We start from the raw sequence: 22,728 nt of genomic DNA, 5'->3' as shown, positions 1-22,728 counted from the left end.
GTTTTCTGTTCTTTGATTTTTATCTTCCTCATATTCAGAGTTTTCCTGTTTTTCTGCTGACTCAAACTGAAATTTCAGATTGGATCTCAGCAATTCTGTAGCTTCTTTGCTAATTCAAGGGACTTCTCTTGTGCTATAATCTTGATTTAGTTGCTCCAGGGACTGTGAGAATGCTAATGCATCTTTAAACTTTCTTCAGAACAAGGTTCATAAAGCGCTTATTCAACCCACGTTTCTCGCTCTCTTAGGAAATCAATTGAATTGCATTTATCAGCTTCAGCATTATCATGTTTTTCAGAGTAGTTTGACTCACAGGACTCCTCCAGAGTCTTGCCATAGATTCATTATGGATGCAGGTGTTCATGATAAAGGTAGTAGCATTGCTGGAGTTTAGCTTCCTTGCTGCTTGATACAAGGGGTGGAAGGGACACCTGAGGAAGATAACAACAGCTGCTTCAGCCTGAGAAAAATTACGACCTCCTTTCTCCTGGGCAGCGGGTGGAGGTAGCTGGGGTCCTTTGCTCCCCTACTCCTGGGTGATGGGAGCTCATAGTAGTGAGGTGGGAGATGTCACGTTCAAACAGGATAAGCAAATAGCTGGAATTTGTCACTGAAGAGGTGGGAAAAGGCTTTTAGCTGCTTTACTCCCAGCTTTTTCAGGAAAACACCTTACACATACAGGAAGATGAGCTGGATAATTTAATGGGTATTTTCCTTGTCTAACTTGCATTGCTCTTGGTAGTGAAAAGGGACAAACCCCCCAAACCTCCATACTGTTGAATATATCTATCAATGAGTATTGATAACCAGTTAAATCTATGTTGTATTCCAGTGTGAACACCTTCTCTAGTGAGATTTATGTTGAATTCATGGCCAAAAAGTGTTCATCCCATGCTGAGTAGCTTTACTAGAAGTAATTGGGTAATGTGCATTTTATAACCCCCACTGGAGACCATGAGATTAATGTTCTACCAGTTCTAACTTCAATAAGCAACACTAACCAATTATGTAGTTGCAGTTCTATCACACCTCCTGAGAAACATTGTCATTGTAGTGTAAAATGAATTAAGAGATTGAATGTTAGCTATTGTTTTAGTTTTGTATAATCTGGTTGCAGATAAAAATTGGTGGTCATCTGTCCTTAGAATTCTCTATGAAGCACTGTTAATATTTGACTCTCTAAACCTGAAATACTSAGTTTGAAGATGTTACCTTTCTTTTTTTCCCTATATTTATTTACTCAGAGACCCAAATGTGTCATTGTTGATTGTAAATACCACATCTATGTATATAATAGTGTAAAGGAAAGAGTTTGGGCCATGTTACCAGAGTTGCTTCTTCATTTAAACTGTTGCATTGTCAGGGAAAAAAAGTGTGTATTTTTGGGCCAACTAGTAAGCATCAGCTGAATTCTGAAGTCACTGTGTAGAGTAGAAGTGAAGGGCAGGATATTTTCCTTTGAGTGTTTTTTTAGTTTTTTTTTTCCTGCTTTTTAAGGATCCAGCTGTCTGTCTGTCTCTCTCTCTCTCTTCCTGAAATAGTTTGCTGCACAGTATCTGGGACTCTTTTGACTCTTTTCTTAGAGTATAAAATACATACCACATTTTCTTTATTTCTGTGAGGTGGTAACAATGCCTTGAATGAAACAGAAAAGAAATAGACCAACATAGGAGACTTATGGTAAAAACATGAAGAATAATTTTTGCATCAGTATGTAAATTTGGTCCCAACTGGAGTAATGCAGTATCCTGATTTCCGTTTGCACAATATTAAATATGCACAATTAAAATTGGAAAGTAGTAATAGAAGATGCATCACTTTCACTTGATTTGTTTCAGTTCAGTCACTGGAACAAAGAAATAGAGAAATAACAGCTGGTTTCTATGCATACTGGTGATAAATGTTCTGAATATCTTTACATAAACTTTGACTGTTCAAGTCTCCAGCAGCATTTCTTTTCTGCTCTGTTTTTTATGTTTGGCATAGAAATCCAAGAGACTCCTTAGTTTCACTACAGAAAATCTCTGTTTAGTTTGGGAGAGTGAGGGCAAGTGAGTGACATAGGTCATCACATGGAATTTTTACAGCTGCAAAGTAGCTGTATAATGGATTTCAATATTTGACTTCCATTAAAACTAAAGTAAAAGTTTGTTAAAATAACTGCCATAAGATTTGAGGAAGCCACTGAAATTTCTAACCTACTTGTATAGCTACCTGGATTATTTTCTGTAATTTTTATTTAAAGATAGCACTCCTATAAGGACTATCAGTCAGGTTTTAAATTTGTTGTTAAGTTTTACTTTATTACCTTGCAGTGTTCAAAAAATTTAAATGATTTTTTTCTCTATATGAGCTGAAGATGTTAGTTTGGTCTTGCTTATTAAAATTCAAGCATATATATGAAGTTATGCAAGAACTGATTTTTTTTTTTAATAATATAGGAATTTTAATCATTTTGAATTTGCAGATCAAATTTTGTGAAAACTATTTCTTTCTGGTTACCCCTCAAATACGTTCAGTGTGCATGATGCCAAGAAAAGTTTCTTCCCATGTGATTTGACAACAATGTAGGGCTTTCAGGACTGCCTGTCAGAAAGCAATTCAGTGCCTGAGATTACGTTCATAGAATCATCATCTCTCACCAGTGACAATGTGAAGGGTACAAGCATAATGCAAATAGCATGTGTATGCTTGTCTACTTGTATATGCATGAGTATGAGTGATATAAATGTGAATAATAATCATAAAACTGGATTGTAAAAATATGTCCCTCAGAAACTGGATTGTAACCAGGGAATCAGCCATATAATAGAGGTGGATTCTGGATAATGACAGATGACTTCAACTAAGCTAGTATCAGTGATGCTCAGACCCTTGACTGCTATTCAGAGTTTAATTCAGTGACTTCTTTAGCTAACATCTGAAAACTTCTTTCCATATCCCTCCAAGGTGTCCAAAACTAAATTCTTGAATGCCCATACTCATAAGCAGATGAGGTGATTCACATGGGGTTGTTAGGTAGGCATAAAAGTGGGTTTTATTTATGTGTATAGTCTTTGACCATGCAAAGTTATTCAACTCCAGATTAAGACATGAAGTGYGTGTGTCAAGGTTTTACAGTTCTCAAACAACTGAAACCTGAAATCCTGAGAACCTCTCTTCCCATTTTGTACCTGTGCAAAGATATGGAAAATGTAAATCAAAATTCCTCTAGAGATCTGAATTTTAAATGCATCCTGCACGGTCTTCCTTAAATGGAAAATACATGGAACAAAACTCAAGGACAGAGACTGGCCAAATACAGAACAGAGCACAGTGACTAAAATGACTGTTTCTTTTTCATTGAGGACTATCTGGGAGAGACAGAAGAAGATACTGATGACATAGTGGCCTCTCATTATTCCAGGAAACATGGACATATGATTAGTGGATTATCAAYGGTAAGGTCTTGATTAGGAAATATATACTTTTCCTTCTACATAAGCCAATTCCTGCTCCAAAATGGAGTTTAATATCATACCACATAATAACATTGTTGTGAGTAGTTCTCCTAAGAATTTAAAACAGATCTTTCTTTATCTTGCTCTTTAGAAAAAGCCTTTCACTTTTTGATAGTTCTTCTATTATGTTTTTAATGCTATACAAAGCTAAAATGCTATTCTTTGGAGTACATACTGAAAGAGAGAGCCATTTTGCAGCAGATTTCCCCACACACTCAGGTCCTACCAACTTGATATGTGGAGAAGGCAAACCATAGGTATTTGCAGTATGTGACTGCTCAGCTTTGCGGAGGTGTTGTTAATCTTAATTTGCTTGGAACAAAGAGAAAAGAATGCAATGGGATCTTCCACCTCATTCTACTTTTTGGGTGTTGGGAATGGGTGGTGTCCATGGTAAAATCTAGGCACCTCTTTCATGTTCTTGGGACAGAAGTACTCTTCTGCGTGTTTGTATACATTCAACTTTTATGGAATCATTATCTGTCTCCCAGCCCAACTTCTTCCATTCTCCATAATGTGATACATTTGAAAAGTATTTCTGCTTGCAGTGAGAGGGAGATGTTTGAGGATCTTGTTTGGTCACAGCTTTTCTACTTTCTGCAAGGATTGTAGTGTGTTTTTCTGGTACACCCTTTTGTTTCTTGTGACACATATAAGATATATGATGTAAATCAGATGTTTGAGTCTCATATGACTCATATAGTCATCCAACTGTTGCAATCTAATGTTGGATTTAAAAGGACAGCTGGATTTCCAGGTTTAAGAGCTCTTAAAATGGGACAAAACAGATGTGTCCAGCCTTATACAGTTCATTATGCAATCTGTTATTCAGTGGGAAAGAAAACGACTGATAAAAATAGCCTTTGACACGGTCTAGTTTATGACTACTTACTGTGTACCTCATTCTTGGGATGACAGCCAGGATGTAAGCAGCCCATAGGATCTTCAGACAATTGCCAGAGCCCTCTCTGGCCACTCTCCATTGTGCCTTGGAGTAGCTTTAGTCAGCGTATAGAGTACCAGTAAACTGCAGCAGCCTCTAGGTAGAGTATGAGAGAGCTGAAGAGAATGAAGAAAGCTAAGGAGTCTGTATGCTAAAAGAAAAGAGAAATTTTGGTCTATGATACTAACTGGTGGACTGTTTTGTGGACTGCATCTCCATTAGTACGTATGCAGGGCCCAGGGAATGCTCATTTAAGTTCTCAATCCCAAAGAGATTGAGATGTGTTAACCAGAGCTTGACTTACCTGGGGAGGAGAAGGGTCTGAGAAAATTGCTGTTATAGAGTCTTTTGGTGTCTTAGATCTGGCCATGTCTAGACCTTTTCCTTCTAATTTGTGTATTTCACAAAAACAGATAACAGCAAGATGTATGGCACTTCACACCAGGTCAGATCTGAGCAAATGTAACTTGTTTGACATTGATTAAATTATACCCACTTACCTGAGGTTGAGATGACTCGTTGTCTCCAACTCCTGCTTGGTCCCATGGATTTTACAGACAGAATTGTCTCTCCTCTGAATATGGATGTAAGAGGTGCAGGTGTTTAAGTGCTTTTGCCATTTAGCTCATTAATTGAGGTATTGCATTTAGAGAGCCTTCTCTTTAAATACTGTAGACAGTATTCTTCCTATGTTCTCTGCACTGTTTTTGCCTTTTAATATAGATTTTCCCTTTGAGTTTTCTCCCAAAGTGTTGCTTTTCCACTGCTGTAGGTCTGAGATAATCTCACATCTCAATACTCCTGTTTCTGTATTCACCCTGACCTGATTTTTAACGTCACTGAATGCTATATTAATGGAGAAGTTTTGAATGGCAAGCCACTTCTCCCTGCTGGAGTAGATCAGTATAAATTTTTTTTTTTTTTAGTACCTATAACTGCATGTTACTAGAGAGTAACATTTGCCAACTCTCTTATTTTTGCTTTTACTCTTCTTGTTTTATGCATTTGAGCCTTCTGCATTTTACAGATTCTTTTCATGTAGTTTGCTTGTCCGTGAAATCACCGCATACTACTGTGTCACATGATGAAATAATGTTATTAATGAACAATAGGCTTTAAATGAAACATTTTTCATTGATGCGGCGAGGAAGGCTAAGGCCCAGTTGGAATTGAGTCTGGCAAGAGACGTTAAGGACAACAGGAAGGGCTTCTTCAAATACATCGGCAGCAAGAGGAGGACTAGGGAAAATGCATGCCGCTACTGAATGGGGCGGGGGCCTTGGTGACAAGGGATACAGAGAAGGTAGAATTACTGACTGCCTTCTCTGCTTCAGTCTTCACTGCTAAGGGCAGCCCCCAGGAATCCCGGAGCCTGGACATGAGGGAGAAAGTCTGGAGAAGGGAAGACTTTCCTTTGGTTGAGGAGGAAAGGATTAGAGACCTTCTGGGCAGGCTAGACATCCACGAATCCATGGGCCCAGATGGGATGCACCCACGGGTACTGAGGGAGCTGGCGGATGTTGTTGCCAGGCTGCTCTCCATCAYCTTTGAAARGTCCWGGAGAACTGGRGAGGTGCCTGAGGACTGGAAGAAAGCCAATGTCACTCCAGTCTTCAAGAAGGGCAAGAAGGAGGACCCAGGCAACTATAGGCCAGTCAACCTCACCTCCATCCCTGGAAAGGTGATGGAGCAGCTCCTTCCGGATATCATCTCCAGACATATGGAGGAAAAGAAAGGTGATCAGGAGTAGCCAGCATGGATTCACCAAGGGGAAATCCTGCTTAACCAATCTGATAGCCTTCTGTGATGGAGTGACTGTCTGGGTAGATGAGGGGAGAGCAGTGGACGTTGTGTACCTTGACTTCAGCAAGGCTTTTGACACTGTCTTCCATAACATCCTCCTACATAAGCTCAAGAAGTGTGAGTTAGATGAGTGGAGAGTGAGGTGGATTGAGAACTGGCTGAAAGGCAGAGCTCAGAGGGTCGTCATTAGTGGCGTGGAGTCTAGCTGGAGGCCTGTGGCTAGTGGCGTCCCCCAGGGCTCAGTACTGGGTCCCATCCTGTTCAACTTCTTCATCAGTGACCTGGATGAGGGGACAGAGTGCCTCCTCAGCAAGTTTGCTGATGATACCAAGCTGGGAGGAGTGGCTGGCACACCTGAGGGCTGTGCTGCCATTCAGAGAGACCTGGACAGGCTGGAGAGTTGGGTGGAGGGGAACCTTGTGAGGTTCAACAGTGGCAAGTGCAGGGTCCTGTACCTACGGAGAAATAACCCCATGCACCAGTACAAGCTGGGGTCTGACCTTCTGGAGAGCAGCTCTGCAGAGAAGGACCTGGGAGTGCTGGTGAATGACAGATTGACCATGAGCCAGCAATGTGCCCTTGTGGCCAAGAAGGCCAATGGTCTCCTGGGGTGCATTAGGCAGAGTGTTGCCAGCAGGTGGAGGGAGGTGATCCTGCCCCTCTACTCAGCCCTAGCGAAGCCTCATCTTGAGTACTGCATCCTGTTCTGGGCTCTCCAGGACAGGAGAGACATGGAGCTACTGGAGAGAGTCCAGCGTAGAGCTAGGAAGATGATCCGACGGCTGGAGCATCTRKCCTASRAGGAAYGGCTGCGAGGTCTGGGCCTCTTCAGCCTGCGRAAGAGAGGAGTGAGGGGGCATCTTACCAATGTGTACAAGTGCCTGAAGGGAGGGTGTCAAGGGGATGGGGACAAACTCTTTTCAGTTGTCCCATGTGCCAGGACAAGAGGCAATGGGCAGAAATTGAAGCACAGGAAGTTCTGCCTGAATGTGAGGGGGAATTTCTTCCCTGTAGAAAGCACTGGAAGAGGTTGCTCAGAGAGGTTGTGGAGTCTCCTTCTCTGGAGATCTTCAAAGCCCGCCTGGATGCAACCCTGTCTAATGTGCTCTAGGTGACCCTGCTGAGTGAGGAGGTTGGACTAGATGATCTCCAGAGGTCCCTTCCAACCTTACTGATTCTATGATTCTATGAAAGTCATCAATTAAATTTAGCTTGAAGTGTATTAAGAATAGGCAGAAATAAGACATGGTTGTTGGTGTATATTGCTAATTGTTCAGTGATGTGAACCAGTCCGTCCGTGGCATCTCAGGCAGTTATACAATGGTACAAAGTAATATAAGCACAAGCCTTTTTTTCTTTGCATTTTCCCTTTTCCCTTTATAAGAATGAGTTTAGAGAAGTCCAGCTGAAACAAAACTGCTAAAATGCAAACAAAACCCTTTTTGCTTTTGTTATCCCTACATGATGTATAAAATGAACTTTTGGGATGATTTCTTTTTAAAAGAATTGTTAGTTGTTCTGTTCTTGATGTCTCTTTGTTGTTCACCATATTGATGTAGACCTGCTCATCACTCCAGCTTTCTTTGCTGCAGGGCCCTTAGGCAGGATGCTTGGGAAGTTGAGTTTTGTAACAGACTAATTTTTTTGTGGGGCTCTTCCTCGTGACTGTTTTCTTCCCTCCTCGCTGTAGCTAAGAGGAAAGGGTGTAGCTCAAGATGTAGTTGTCCATGAGCTCATTGAAGAGATTTTTAGATATGGCTCTAACAAGCAGGGGGCAGGGTGGTGGTGGTGGAAATTATTCCCCCATATTCTAATGCTCTATTTTTTTCCCCACAGTTGGCATATTTAACCCTCTGTATTTTTTTTGCATGTACTGTTACAAATTCCACAAAGAAACTGAAATTTCTTACAAAGGCCTCAATTCTGCAAATACATGAAAACTTAGGTTCAGACTAGCTTAAGTGAGAACTGAGTTCATGCAAACATAAATGAGGACAAATCCAAATCYCATACAATACAAATTTGAATCTCCTGAGTCAATGTTGTAAAATACAATTTGTTTATTTTGGAACAGCAGATACTTCATCTCCATTTGTTAATTACCTTGAATTGAGTATCCTGCAATACCTGAAGTATATGGAAAAAAGTGTGGATTTCTCTCATATGGTGGTATCTTTCTTCGTTCTTTCTCACCATGGCTTTGCAATGCAAAGTTTCTTTACCTGTCTATATGAGTAAAGCTTTATCACTGCACTTACTCATTCTTATTTCAGCTATCTAATGCTCTTCTCTCTTGACCTTTTGCACTCCTTCTTTAAAGAACTTCACAGAAGGTTCTGATAGAAAATGGACCCACTTAAATGTGCCTGAAGCAGATGGTGATACTGTGAGTTCTCCTGAATACTCTGCTTAACTTACTTTTTTGGTTTCTTTTTTTCTGCATTTGTGTTGAAGACTGTATCTGTGTGCTTTACAAGGTTCATATATGATAGAATTTATATACTTATACATGTTTTTGAGCAATCATGCTCAGTGACTCAACAGAAAAGGTACACCAGCCTTCTGGTAGCGGACATACTGCTCTGATTTTATTTTAAAATATTTTATTCTTTTCTCTTTGTAATCTTTTGGAAAGGAAATACTCAAATCACTATTCCACATGGGCATGGCTGAAAAAGGGTATTGGGGCTGATATTACCTTGCAGCAGTAAATTATGTGGCATTTTTGCTAAACTGTTTTGGCTCTAGGAAAATTATTAAAATGGTGGGTATCACATGCTGCTTATTCTATTAAAAATACCCATGAGAGGTTGGTGTCACTTTAGCCAGATGTGTTTTTGTACCATCTTCATTGCTGGAGAAGTCCTTTTAAGTTTTTCTCATGGCTCTACCAGCAGTTATCTTACGAGATGCAGTAAAAATTTAGGGGACAGCTGAGACAGAAAGATGATTTTTAGCTCCTGTGAGCTTGCTGTGTGAGCTTGTAATTTATGTAGCCTATCTGTTCTTCAGTTTATACATGAATTTAATGGTTGTGATATAGATTTAGCCACCTATACAAATAGGTTTGAGTCCTCGATGTAAAAGAAAAATCTACTCTCTAGATGTTTAAGCTATGATTAAGTATAAAATAATTTCCTTTTACATTGAATAAAGTAAGTGGTATTTCTAGTCTTTGATATATCTATTTTTGTAGCCAGTCGTAACAAGTGTCACAATATTGCAGGGCTGCAGCTATATGAAAAAGCAGATTTAAGAAAAGAATAATTTGTTTAAGCTTCTAAGTCTTTTTCTTTCCCCCCCTCCAGACTAGCATTAACAGCATGCTGAGTGTATATAGTGAAACTGGTGACTATGGCAATGTGAAGGTCAGTGGTGAAATCCTTCTTCATATCACCTACAGCTACAAAACAGGTGCTCTCAATGTCCTGGTGAAAAGTTGCAGAAACTTGGCTGTGGCAGATGAGAAGAAGCGAAGGACAGATCCGTAAGCACAGCGAATTTCTTTCTAGACTCTGCTAGGGGTGCCCTCTGCTGTGTTGTGGAGCTGCCTGTAGGGCAGCAGGGATGAAGGCTGACGGTGTGATAGCCACTTGAGAACTCACAGGATTAAGTTACTACAAGCCAGCTTTTTGGTGATGGTTATTTTTGGATTCATTGTGGGAAATGCATTTTCAGTATGTTTTTTAGGACAACGTTGGAGGAAACTATAAAGTTACTTAATTATCAACCTCTCTGCTGGCAGTCTCTGCAGAAGGGCGAAAAATACAAATGAACAGGGAGACTGAGTTAATATCTTACTTCTAGAACGAAAACTGAAATATATGAGACAGATGATGTTTTGGATGGAGGGAGGCAGATTGGTTTGCAGTTTCATGCATCCATAGAGCCGCTTTGCAAAGACTGAGTCTTCTGAGAGCTTATTGTAATAATTCTCAGTGTAATGTGTAAATTTCCTGATATATCAGGAGGTAATAATTAATGTCTCTAATAATGACTACTACTACAGACACGTAATGTGTCAGTTTTTCATTCTCTTGTATTTTCACTGTATATATTGGCATGCATATCCGGTCAATAATCAAGTATCAGAAAGGGTGTTGTGAAAATTTTCCACATTTCTGAGGATAAGTAAATTAATTTAGCTCTTCTCTTTGGTTATCTTGGTCGTAACAGCGTAATATGACTGTGTAGATAAAGACCGTACCTTTGCCTGTTTCGCACATTCTCTGTTATGTATGGGTTAGTCTGCCAGAATTAATTTCCTTGTTTATGTTTCTGGTGCAGCATTGACAGTCCTAGTTCAAATTGGTTGTTTTTATTCCTTACTGATAACTTACTTTTTGATCTGCAGCTATGTCAAAGCATACCTTTTACCTGATAAATCCCACCAAAGTAAACGCAAGACCAAAATTAAAAGTAACAGTACCAATCCAGAGTTTAATGAAACGCTCAAGGTGAGAACAATGTCTCTCTCATAAGCTATGATGAATGTTCTGTTTATGCTTATAGACATTTTCTAACAGTATTCCAGTATGGGGATTAGAATTTGGAAAATATACCTTTAAAGGATAGCATTTAAGCAAAAAGATGTTGTAATCCACTGAGCTGTAATTTTTGGCTTTCAGCATTGAGAGAGCATCTTTGCTTTTTCCTTTTACAGGTAAAACTTCCGTTGGTTTCCATATATCTCTTCTAGAACTATTGATGTTCCCATCTAACTAAACTCAGARTTGTTAAAAGCACCTTAAAGACTTTCCAAGCCTTGTCTAAGTTACCAAATGATGCTGAAGTAAGGGTGGCTTGGAACTTCACATTTAAGTGATTTTTTTAGAGTGCTCACCCTTTTGGCTGCTTCACCTGTCACCTGAGTCCAGCCTACAGAGGCTGAACTGTTTTATGCTCCTCAGAAACAGCTTATTTACCTCCTTGACTCTGCAGGTGGGAATGGTAGAGTTCCCGAGTGCCCGGCTCACTGGCTTTCCAGCATCTGGATTGCAAGGCTGCTGGTGATTCTGCTGCCTGTCTGTTGATGAGAATCATCCCAACCAGCTGTTATGAAGCCAAAAACTCTATTTTCCCCTGAAACGTTTCTTTTAATAACTTCAGAAATGTTTTAACAAGTTTCTTATAATAGAGATGAATAGATGTTCCCTGGCCAGTATACTTGGCCTAACCTGACTATAAAGTCATTTTACAGACTTGCACACACTTGGTCTGGCCAGACTGCTTGCCAGAGGAGAGCCTCTTGTATAGTCTCATTTGTAAATGCTTTGTAGTAAATTTAAGATTTGTCTGAATAGCAGAAAAAATATGTTAGCCTCTAATTAGCAAGAAACATACTTAATATTAAACATGTTTGCCAGTATGGAGCTCTTTGAAGATAGGACCTTGCAACTTGCTAAAAACGTAAATTGTGACAAAGGGGGCTTCAATTATTGGTAGATGAGCAAGAGTTAAATTAATTTTTCTCAACTGTTACTAGTGTTAAAAAGAAAAATGAAAAACCTTCTCTCTCCGACTTTTATTCCTTTGTGGCTAAATATCACAGCTCTCACACTGTAACTGTTGGCATCTAGGATTAAGTATCTTAGATGTGTCTGTGTATACATGAATAGCTTTCTTGTGTGGAGAGCCAACTGATTTGACTGTGTGAGCTTCTGGAGGATGTATATCTATGTCCAGATGTTGTTCTTGATGCAAAAAATAAGACATCTGGCTTAGATGTCCTCAGCTAACACTAAGAGCAGGGTTAATTTCATGGAATTAATGGGCCTTTTACTAAATGGAGAGTATACAGAGCTGGAATTCCAGATGTTTATAATTTTGTGTGTATTTGCTAGAATAAAATATTTCTTTAGAGAAGTTTTTAATAACTTTTAAACTTTTGGTGAACACTTTGCAGATACAGGATTAATAGTTTTCAGAACAACGCAGGCTTTTGAAAAGTTACTAAGGAATGACTGAAGAATAGAGGAGGGCACTTCTTCTAGAAAATATGTATGGTAGATTCTCTTTAGGGATGAAAGAACCCTAATGGGTAATGTAAAGGGTTCCTTCTTACAAACTTAACTTTTATGTTAATCTGTTTCTTGTATATAAACTATAACAAAAAACAGGATGACAATTTTAAGCATCATAATTTGCTTTATAGCAATAAATACCCTGTAAATAATACAGGAAAGCCACAATAATAATGGTAGCATTAATTACCAGTGGATGCAGACTGTGAAGAAAACAATTCTAGTTAACAGTTTCCTTTGAGATCTTTAGCTAGAGCAATCTTTGTAAAGAAAACAAATCTCTCCTTCATGCATCATTTATTAGCTGCTGTGGGCTTTGTGAAATTTAACTATAGCTGTAAAAGACACCATGGAAGCTATTATTTATGCTTGTTCTGACAGTTCCATTTTCTGTTTTTGTCTTGGTAGTATGTCATCAGTCATACGCAGCTAGAAACTAGGACCCTACAGCTTTCTGTCTGGCACTATGACAGGTTTGGACGCAACAGCTTCCTTGGGGAGGTGGAAATTCCATTTGATTCCTGGAACTTTGATAATCAGGGTGATGAGTGGTTTGTGCTCCAGCCCAAGGTAAGGATTTCCAGAGGCCAGTGGAACTGCAGTGAAGCAGATTTAATGAGGCCAAGTTGTTTTTCCTTTGGAGCATGTTTATAAAATGGTGACTTTATGATTGTCTAATATAGCAATAAAAATAACATTTGTTCTTTATTCAGTCAAAACATACTGCTTTTAAAGTCTTCATGAGGACTTTACATGTGAATGGCTACTTTTAAAAGCACCTTTTAAACAAAGCATAAGTCTAACTGATAATAAATTGCTGYGGAAAAATTACCTAGGAAAGACAATGATTCTTTACATGAAACAGAGAACTTTTCTACCACTCCCTCCTGTCTGACCCCAGCAGTCTACTAAAGAAAGAGAGGCCTCTTCTGTTTTAGTTCAAAGTACTTCACACTTTTTGGCTGTAACAAAGTTTCTTGTTAATCTCTTATTCACCTTGACTGGGAAAGGCACTAGATAAGGCTCCTTAGCTTGCAATTCAGTTTCTCTGTGAAACAGGTCTTGCATTGTACTTAGCTACAGATATGATTACTTCTGATGTTAGGGCACCCCCTACTTTGGCAAAAGTCAGTGTGATTATTTTTGGAAGAAATTCAAAGAGCTATTGTAAACTTGAGGTTTAAAGGCTTCTGAGCTGCTAGCTGCTATAGCAGCCAGAGTCCCCAAGAACACAGTGATTTAGATTGCCATTTCAGAAAGTGTATTTTTCTTGTTGCAGAAGAATACAAGATTGTACTACAAAYGGTGTGGAGATAGACTCAGATGACTCATTTGTTCTGTATTCATTATGTTCAAGGGAATAGTGTTATGTTTTGGGTTGTAGGAGGGAGTGTTTGATTTGCATCTTCCCTCAGTGGACCTGATTGCTGTATAATTTCCAGGTATGGCACTTTGTGCGGCATACTTCTAGTCTAATCTGTGCCAAATTTATATTTCAGTAAATAGTTTGCCCGAAGATGCACATGAAAATCCATCTTCACCCCTCACACTTCAGAGATAGCAAGAAAGAACATTCTCTGTTTCCTAGGTCAGCTTTGTTAGTGAGGGTGACCAGCTCTTGCTTCATGACCCAGAAAGGGCATGAGATACTAGTAAGAGAAAGTGACTAGTAATGATAAACATAATCAGCACTATATCTCGATAAGGATTGTACCATCTTCCTTTCAAGCCATAAAACCCATCTGCAAAACTCCCATCTGACTTGTGTTTTGGTAATATGCTTTTTGGGGATCAGCTTTTGGAGTAGAATTCTCCAGTACATTTCTGTAGTAGCACTGGCTGGTGTCACTGTTGCTGTCACTTAGCATTGACCATTACAACAGTAAGATACACATTTTGCATTTGTTTTGCTTACAGTTTATATGCAATATTAGTATGAAATTGAGCTTCTTATCATGTAGTAATCTTGTTGCTGTCTCATTTCAATCTTGGGAGGGGGAGGCAGATTCCCCCCCCCCCTTTTTTCACCAAAGAGTATCATGAAGCTCTGTTGCTCAGGAAAAAAGTGATGAGGTGCTAAGCATTTCAGCCATTCCAACTGGAMGGTGTAATTTGATTATTTCCAAACCCATTAAATGGACTTTTAAGCTCATTCTTTCTTACCAAGGAAAACAAACAGAGACTAAGTCTCTGCCTCCAAGTTTAGAAACATTATTTGTTATAACTTAGATGTGCTGCCAAGATTGTTGATCAGCAAAGAGAGTATTATTTCTGATTGATAAATTATTGCATTTTGAAATTAAAAACATGCAGGTTACATGTGGTTCTCCCATTTGGACTGCTCAATACTGAAAGGAATGTCAATGAAATATTTTCAGGGCTTTATTGCAGTACTTTATTTGTTCTGTTCAGCTGCTTTAGTGAAAAGGTTGGAGGTTTTAAGACCTGTTTCTTCCATGACCATTGAATAGTCTTTTATCAAGTCTTTTATCTGAAAAAGAAGAAAAAATAGTTTTGTGGTTGCAGAGAAAGGCAAAGCCTAGAGCCATTTTATGTGTGGTTTTGTGGAGGGAGGGTTGACAAATTGTTCTTGAAGTAAGAACCTGTACCACTATGTGCCAATCAGTAAAGCAGAAAAAATAATCCTTGCCACCTTTATGGGAAATCTGATGCTAACCTACATAATTTAGACCATACATTATCTGCCTGACAGGGAAGATTTAGATGATGGTTTCCTGGTCCACAGGTTACTCCACAGCCATTTGCTGCAGGTATGCTTTTGTCCTTTACTGTATTAAYGGGCACCAGACACTGCTGGAGAGAGGACCGTATTTCTCAGAGCTGACACAGGAATACTTGTGTTGTTGTAAAAGTGCTTCCAGGTCACAGAAGGACCGTGCTGTTATCACTAAAATCCCTTTGTTCCCAGTACCATCTCCCAGAATATGAACAGATAGGGCTTAACCCCATGAATGTGGCGAGTGCTTTAGCCTTCAGTCTATGGTATAAAGACAGTGCTGACTCTGTGCCGTATGTATTTGAGTTTACTTTTCATTCCCTTTTCTCTTGATAATAGAATTTTGACATTGCTGGGGAGCTGGGAAGTAAGCTGAACCCATTTTACAGTAATACTATCACTAATCAGAGGCATTCATTTGTACATAGTTCCCTGAATGCTTGTATAGTACCTTCGTGTCTGTCTCACAGCATTCCAGGGCACTTTCTCTTTATACATGTTCTCAGTCTGTGAGGAGTCAGGAATATTTGTGTATTTACACCCAAGCCTGAGCACTAAAATATGTACGGGAAGGGGAACATATGAGAAGTCTCACCTCTGYTAGTGGATGTCACTGATCAAGGTTAGGCTTAGTTTTTCGTAGACCTGATCTCTATTGTAAATGTATGGGATTTCTTTTCCAGTGCATTTTATTTTTCTAGGAGAAATCAGTGTTCACTGTTATATCATGTTCTCTATATATTGCATCTATTGTTTTTAAAATTTAGTTTCTAACTTCTTACAGTGTAAATAGAAGTTCAGCATACATTAATGAAAGCCTGGTACTCTTTGAACAAGGATGCTCTGAAGAGTACTGAATGCATTCTTTATGGGCAGGATTCAAACATTTATAAAACAAGAAGATGCAGAAATAATGCCTGGGTAGAGAGGGAGAAGGATACTGAGAATAACAGTAGTTTTCAAGAATCTTTTCTAGTTCAGAGCTGGATTCTGCTTTCTTCCCCCTACTCCAGTTCTCTGTACCTCCATTCCAAAAGTGACTCTTCTAAAATATGTGAAACTAGCTAGGGAATAAAATCCTGTTTAGTATAAATAAGGGCATCAGAATGTCATCTTAAATGAGCTACAGTTTATGTTTCCAAAATAAGTTTAAGTTTGCTTCTGTTTATTTGCTGTTTTTCTTCACTCCTTCATGCTAGGTATCTCGCATGTGTGTGTTCACCAGTCAGTGTCTAATGCTATGTGACTTTGTTCTTCTGAGATCCTGCATTCCCTAGTTCATAGAATTTTCTAAAATGTGATTRTATTCCCTCTAGAATGTCTAATATGAAAGTGATGTGGTATGTCTTGACATATTTAAGCAGCATTTATAACAGCTTGTTGGTACAACTAAATAAAATGAAATGGAGGAGGCAAATAATTATGCTTAAATGGATTTCTGTTTTTCTTTTTTCTGTCAGGTAGAGGTTGCAGCAGATGTTGGGCTTCAATATAAAGGAGAGTTGACAGTTGTTTTACGTTACATTCCTCCAGAGAGAAAYCTAATGCTTCCTCTAGGGCAATTTCAAGGTAAAACAAACATTGATGGCAGCATATGATAACATCCCTCTGAGTATTAAAAATTCTCACCTATGTCTAAGTAATGGAATCAGAGAAGATTGAGAACTTACCTAAATATATTTGTTACCTTTATCTGTGGAAATTTCAAACTGTGTTTCTCTTGCTCTGTTCCCTTCTCTTACATAAAACTGAAGGAGAGGGGAGGGGAGATGAGTGTGTACAGGCAAGTGTTGATACGTAGCTGTGATCTAACTAAAAAAAGTTCAGATAGTCAATAATACGGTTGAGGACAACCACGTATAAAGAAATCTTCTAAATCGTCGTCTGCGTGGACTTTGTTCAACTAGTTATATACAGTGTGTAGCTGATCAAAGTAATAAGACTTCTCATAGAGTAACAGGCTTTCTCTTGCTTAATTGTCCTTAGACATACATATCTCCTTGTTTTCAACCTTTTTCACATTGCTTTATTTCTGCTCAGTTTTGCCATACTACTTCTGTAATACAATCCTGTAAAATATTACTTGAATTGTTTTGAGTAAGGCATTATTTTCATCAGCAGTGAACAGGGGAAAATAAATSTACTTACTGTTTGCTTTGTAATAGCATGTGAAACAGTAATCAGTAAACTGAGCCTCTGTATATGGATGTGCCAGAAACACGTAGCCCAAGAGGAGTTCATTCTTAGTGACTGTATTGTTTTTTGGTATTCGCTTTGATAGGTGTGTATTAGTGTTTTTGATATCTGTCTCTCTCTCTCTCCCTCTCTCTCTCTTTATTTTATTTTATTTTATTTTAAGCAAGTGACATTCCCTTTGCTGGCAGTAAATTCCAGGGTATTCCCTGTTAAAAGCAAACTGTTGTCTAAAAAATCCAGATATACACTACTTGTGCTTTTTCAAATAAATAATATTTTAACATCACTCCTAATCTTTTTTTTTTTTTTTTTTTTTTTTTTTTTTTTTTTTTTTTGGATGTTTTCATCTGATCAGTGTATGATCCCTGCTGATAAGCCTCTTAGAATCCACAGCAGCAGCAGGTACATGTGTCCTCATGCTGCTGTTCAAATGCAGAAATGTGTCAGTGAGCACTGCTTTTTGTCATGGTCACCAAGGAGTAATACAACCCTTCCTAAAAGGGACACATGCATATTTCTATATTTACCTTGCTTGTTGGTGCAGGCCTGCCTTATCATTAGTGGAGAAAATGAATCCTGAAAAGAGGTTAGGATTTACAGGATGTGACAGTTCTTTGCATTCAACATAGTAATCCACAAATACTTGTATTGGAAAAGAACTTCAAATAGGGCACCCTGTTGTGACCAGCAAGGACTAGCTAGTTACATGGCCAAGTTTTTTATCAAATATGGAGTGATTTCCAACTCCTACCTTAATATTCCTCCACTGTGGAGAATCAGGGTCTGCTCATAAGAAATACTTTAATTCTGTTGAAGGAAATGAGTGAAGTAATCTAGCCCAAAAGATGTACATTTCCAAATCAGTTTTGCAGTGTATAATTTTTGATGATGATGATGCTATTTTGTTTTGTATGTAGGAAAGAAAAGCTTTAAAAAAGGAAAAAAGAGAGACTCACAYCTGCCATCTGGAGGTTTATTAGAAGTCCTAATCAAAGAAGCTAAGAATTTAACAGCGGTAAAATCAGGAGGCACATCTGACACTTTTGTGAAAGGGTCTGTGCTTTTTTTCTTTCTTTTTTTTTTCCTCCTCATTTTTTTAATGGCTGCACTGAATCATTCTTTGGCTCATCCCACTTTTTTAAGTACATGTATATGTGTGTATTGAGTGTCAGTCCTGGAACACAACTGGCATCTTGGAATGGTATGCCTAAAAGAAGGATGTTTTGGGATGGGGGCAACAAAGTATTAATGGTCTAAATGGTTAAATATCACCATATCTGGGTTGAGTCAAGAACCAGTATGTTATTCATATCACTTATTTCATTCATACATTTGTATTCAGTGTATTCATGTGCAAGTTACTATAGCATTTGGTACAAGAAAACACTTCTGTTCAGTCAAAAGAGAGAGGCAGGAGATTATTCCTGAAGGCAAGATGTTGTAAATTAGGATTCAGACACAGGAGATGATCTTTGATCTGACAGTGGCATTTACATTTCCAAGAAACTGAAACAATACATATTTTAACTAGGAGAAATGGCCAGACTATCTCTTGAATAAGAACCTGTTTTCAGGAAGATAGGAGTCTGTTTGGATTCATTGTAAAATTGCAAAGAGCAGAGCACCTATGAAAGCTGGCTTGTTTTGTCCAGCTAAGGTTCTTTCTAATGCACAACACCCAAAATACGGAGAAAGAAAATTCATAATGTCTGTGAGCAAATTCTTTTGTGACTCAACTACCTATACTGCAAAAAGATGTCTCTTTCTTGTACTAAAAGTAGGGTTTTTTTTCCCCTAACAGTTGTTAGAAAAACTCTTTAGCATGTAATACGATGTCAAGGAACATACTTAAATAATAAGGGTTCCCAAGAGGTATATCATTGACCTTAAATGTAAATATCATAACTCTAATTGTTAAATGTTAACAATGAGATACATTCTTTGACAGAAGATTTTTAAAAATTCTGCTCTTATAGCTTTGAGATCAGATTTTAAAAATAAGGTATAGTTTTGAAAAATGTAAGCTCTATGTCATTTCTATGCCTATATGCATGTGTATGCATACAGATACACATTTTGTATTGGACATTCAAAATCCAGACTATATGGAAAGTGCTAGATGGAGGACACAATTGTATTTGAATAAAATGTACATAACCCTGTGTGCATCATTACATTGAATTCTTCAAAAATGTAATTTATGCATTTAAGATGTTAAATGGAGGAAATACCAGATAGCTTAAAATGTTTTTGTTTGCCAGTTTTTACTCTGTGATAGCTTTCAGTGTTGCTGTTTCTTAGATATGCTCTAGTTCATTAGTAATGTTTTAAGTGTTCTTACTAAATGGTGCCCGTAGAAAAAAATGTAACGCTAATTCCTTGGCAGAGTTGACAATTAGTCTCAATCTTTTGGTGTACCTCAAGCTATCAGTAAGCTCAGGGACTTGACGCAGAAAAAGACTGAGCCTGTTCTTACTATGCATTTGTTTTTTCATGCCATCTCTTTTCCTGATACATGTGAGGGCATTTCCTTTTACTTAAGATAGATTGTCTGATCTTACTTCTGCTTGTCTCCTTGCAGAGCTTGCAGCAGACTTCAGGGACAAAATGTAGCCAAAGCCTTTTTATATTAGCAGTAGCAGTGTTTTGACAATAATTATATGGGCTATCTTTAGTTAGTTGTGTCTGTTGTTGCTGATGCAGATTATTCAGCACAGTGAACATGAGTCTGTTTTCCTTGGATTATTAGTCTCTTGTGTTACAGCCAAATGCACGACCAGATTTCTGTGAACTAGTTGAGGTGCTGCAGCTGTCTGATCTGTGCTGTTAGCTTGAAACAAACACGAGCTAATTTGACATAGTTAGCATGCTTTAAAAACAAATTAAGGTGCAGTAAATTAGCTCATGCTTGTTGTTAAGTATAAGCATGCACATGAATACTAATCAAGGTCAAGTGATGTAATTTGTCCAAATGTCTCACCCTTTAGTATTTATGTGAAACCACATTGTTGTTCCATTAGCTTTGCTAAAGAAGGTGAAGATACAGACTATGAAAATTTGCACAGCCCTCTGATTTTGAAACTAGAGTGTTAAATTTGTTTAGTTTGACTAAAGGAATTCTTCATGAAAAGTAAGATCTGGAAATCCTTTCAGACTTCACAGCTTTAGTGTTTCTGCATTCAACAGGGCATTAGGCAATTCAAATTACTCCCTGTTCCTGTTCCTATTCCCTATTCTTTCRCTATTCCTGAGTTGGGGGCTAGACTACATGTCTCCAGAGGCCTCATCAACAGTATTTTCATTCTGTCCATATTTACTCTCACTGAAATAAAAAGTTTGTGGCTAATACTCTAGACATGGGGAAAAGAGACCTAAGTTCAGTTTCTGTTGGCAATACAGACATTATAAATGTAAGAAGAAATGAAACCCAGATGCAAAATGTGCACTTCACATAAATGCTTAATTTAATTTTAGTGGGAAAATAGGCTCCTGACTGTATTCGAGTCTGTCARTGACTGTAATTATTTGTGAATATTACATGATATCCCACCTACTATTTGACTTTCCTTTATCTCCCAGATATCTGCTCCCAGATGACAACAAAGCTACAAAACACAAAACTCCCATAATAAAAAAGAGTGTGAACCCCCAGTGGAATCATACCTTTGCTTTTAGTGGCTTGAGTTCCAAGGATATACGTAACGTCTGCCTCGAGTTGACTGTGTGGGACAAGGAGTCACTCTCCAGTAATATCTTTCTGGGGGGTGTCCGTTTGAGCACTGGAAGTGGTAAGGTCCATTCTGACTGGGGATTACTTTTTTTTTTTTAATTCTGTTCTCCCTCCCTTCCCAAGCAGTTTACGTATACAAGAGGTAGAAATGTTACTGAGTAAGAAGTATAAGCAAATTGTAGGAAACTGGAAAAGGAGAAAAGGCAAAATGTCCCCTGTAAATAATTTACTTCTGTCCTCCAACTGAGTGAGAGACAAAAATTCAGTGCACAATTTACTTCTAAGTGAAGAACTGGAAATATCTTGGAAACGTCTATTAGCATCCCAGTGAGAAGATGACTGCTTTTGCCTAGCACAGCCTTTCTGCTGACAGTAGTGTAATCTGGAAGAGTTGTGTATCCATAACTCCTTCATTAGGAGAAAGTTGCCTGTGGTACAGAGCCATGATGAGGATTTTTGTGCCTCTGCCTGTATGCCACCACAGAGTTTAATGATAAACTGGTGCTTTACAGGAGCTACTCCTCTTTTTTTCCTTAAGAAAAAATGCAGAAAATGACAACTGTTTTCAGTATAACACCCTAAATAGAYATAAGTGTGTCATCTTCATAAACACGGTTGGAGCAAGGCCTGCCTGGATGCAACCCTGTCTAACATGCTCTAGGTGACCCTGCTGAGCAGGGAGGTTGGACTAGATGATCTCCGGAGGTCCCTTCCAGCCTTACTGATTCTATGATTCTATGATTAAGTAACTCTGTACTATCATGCCAAAATTCCTCATGTTTTTGCAATTGCCAGGTATAAGTAATGGCAAGGAGGTTGACTGGATGGACTCTCAAGGGGAAGAGCAGCATCTCTGGCAAAAGATGATTGACAGTCCTGGAGCTCCTGTGGAGGGGATATTAATGCTGAGATCCAGCATGGGAAAACGCAGACTCTGAAAGACAATCTTAACTACAGAGGCGTACCACAAGCGCTCACGGCTTCAGTGGTGTTCAGACTCTTGTAACTTTGCCCATATGAAAGTGGGTAAGGGTTACATGCTTTGCCTTGGATATTAAGGCTCCAAGTGAGATTTTAATGCATTCTGCACTTTCATGCACACGTTTTTAACCACAGTTTTCTTGGACAGATTATTTTTCTCCTGAAACCAGTGAGAATTTGACCTTCTACAGAGATCCAACTGAGCTTTTTCTGTCTGTTCTGATCAGTGGTATAGAGCTGATGAACATCTCTGTGGGGAACATAGAGTGATCAAACTCTCTAGTTACTCATTTGACAAGGAGTACATGCCTGTTTTATGTATCTCCTTCTGGGTCAAAAATGGCCTAAAAGACACCAAGGACACAGAACAAGAAGATTCAGAGCAAGTCTGTATTTTGATATTTGAAAGATGAGAAGCCGTGGTGTTCTGAAGGATAACAAATAACATTTCTTTTTCATGTTTATTCGTTGGGCTATGCAATGTGCTGCATGGCAAGCTTAGGATGAAGCAGCACTCTAAGGAAGGCCAATGCGCTGTGCTGCTGCATACTAGAAATARGCAGCAGATGTAGTGGTTTAAAGTGCCAATGTTCTGGCATTCTTTGAGTGTTCTTGTGCCCTATGTAAAAGGCAGACTTGATTCAATGTGATCAAAGAGCCTCTAATGAAAATAATTCATAACAATCCCCAAACAATTTCCAGAACAACATGGTATTATTACGTTGTTGATGTTGATTCAGTTGATAGTTCTAGCCAAGATCTTTGGACATCCCAGAACAAAGGGGAGATGTTCGCATGTCGATGCCACCTGATGA

At 38.6% G+C, this 22,728-nt stretch overlaps 1 protein-coding gene across 1 annotated transcript in view; it reads left to right on the top strand.

Annotated features, from left to right (window-relative positions):
* The window catches only part of SYTL5 (synaptotagmin like 5), a 60,888-nt gene extending 39,018 nt beyond the window's left edge, over window positions 1-21,870 (top strand). Inside the window, exons 9-17 of the mRNA XM_085319427.1 lie at window positions 3,348-3,440; window positions 8,567-8,632; window positions 9,555-9,733; window positions 10,601-10,703; window positions 12,678-12,839; window positions 16,467-16,575; window positions 18,120-18,255; window positions 20,782-20,990; window positions 21,728-21,870. Coding sequence (XP_085175553.1) covers window positions 3,348-3,440; window positions 8,567-8,632; window positions 9,555-9,733; window positions 10,601-10,703; window positions 12,678-12,839; window positions 16,467-16,575; window positions 18,120-18,255; window positions 20,782-20,990; window positions 21,728-21,870 — 1,200 coding nt within the window. The remainder of the gene's footprint in view (window positions 1-3,347; window positions 3,441-8,566; window positions 8,633-9,554; window positions 9,734-10,600; window positions 10,704-12,677; window positions 12,840-16,466; window positions 16,576-18,119; window positions 18,256-20,781; window positions 20,991-21,727) is intronic.
* Window positions 21,871-22,728: the final 858 nt, after the last annotated feature.

The sequence above is a fragment of the Rhea americana genome, unplaced genomic scaffold, assembly GCF_003343005.1.
Source record: "Rhea americana isolate MKP2758 unplaced genomic scaffold, rheAme1 scaffold_59, whole genome shotgun sequence".
Taxonomy (NCBI): Eukaryota; Metazoa; Chordata; class Aves; order Rheiformes; family Rheidae; genus Rhea; species Rhea americana.
This window is presented reverse-complemented; position numbering and strand designations above follow the sequence as displayed.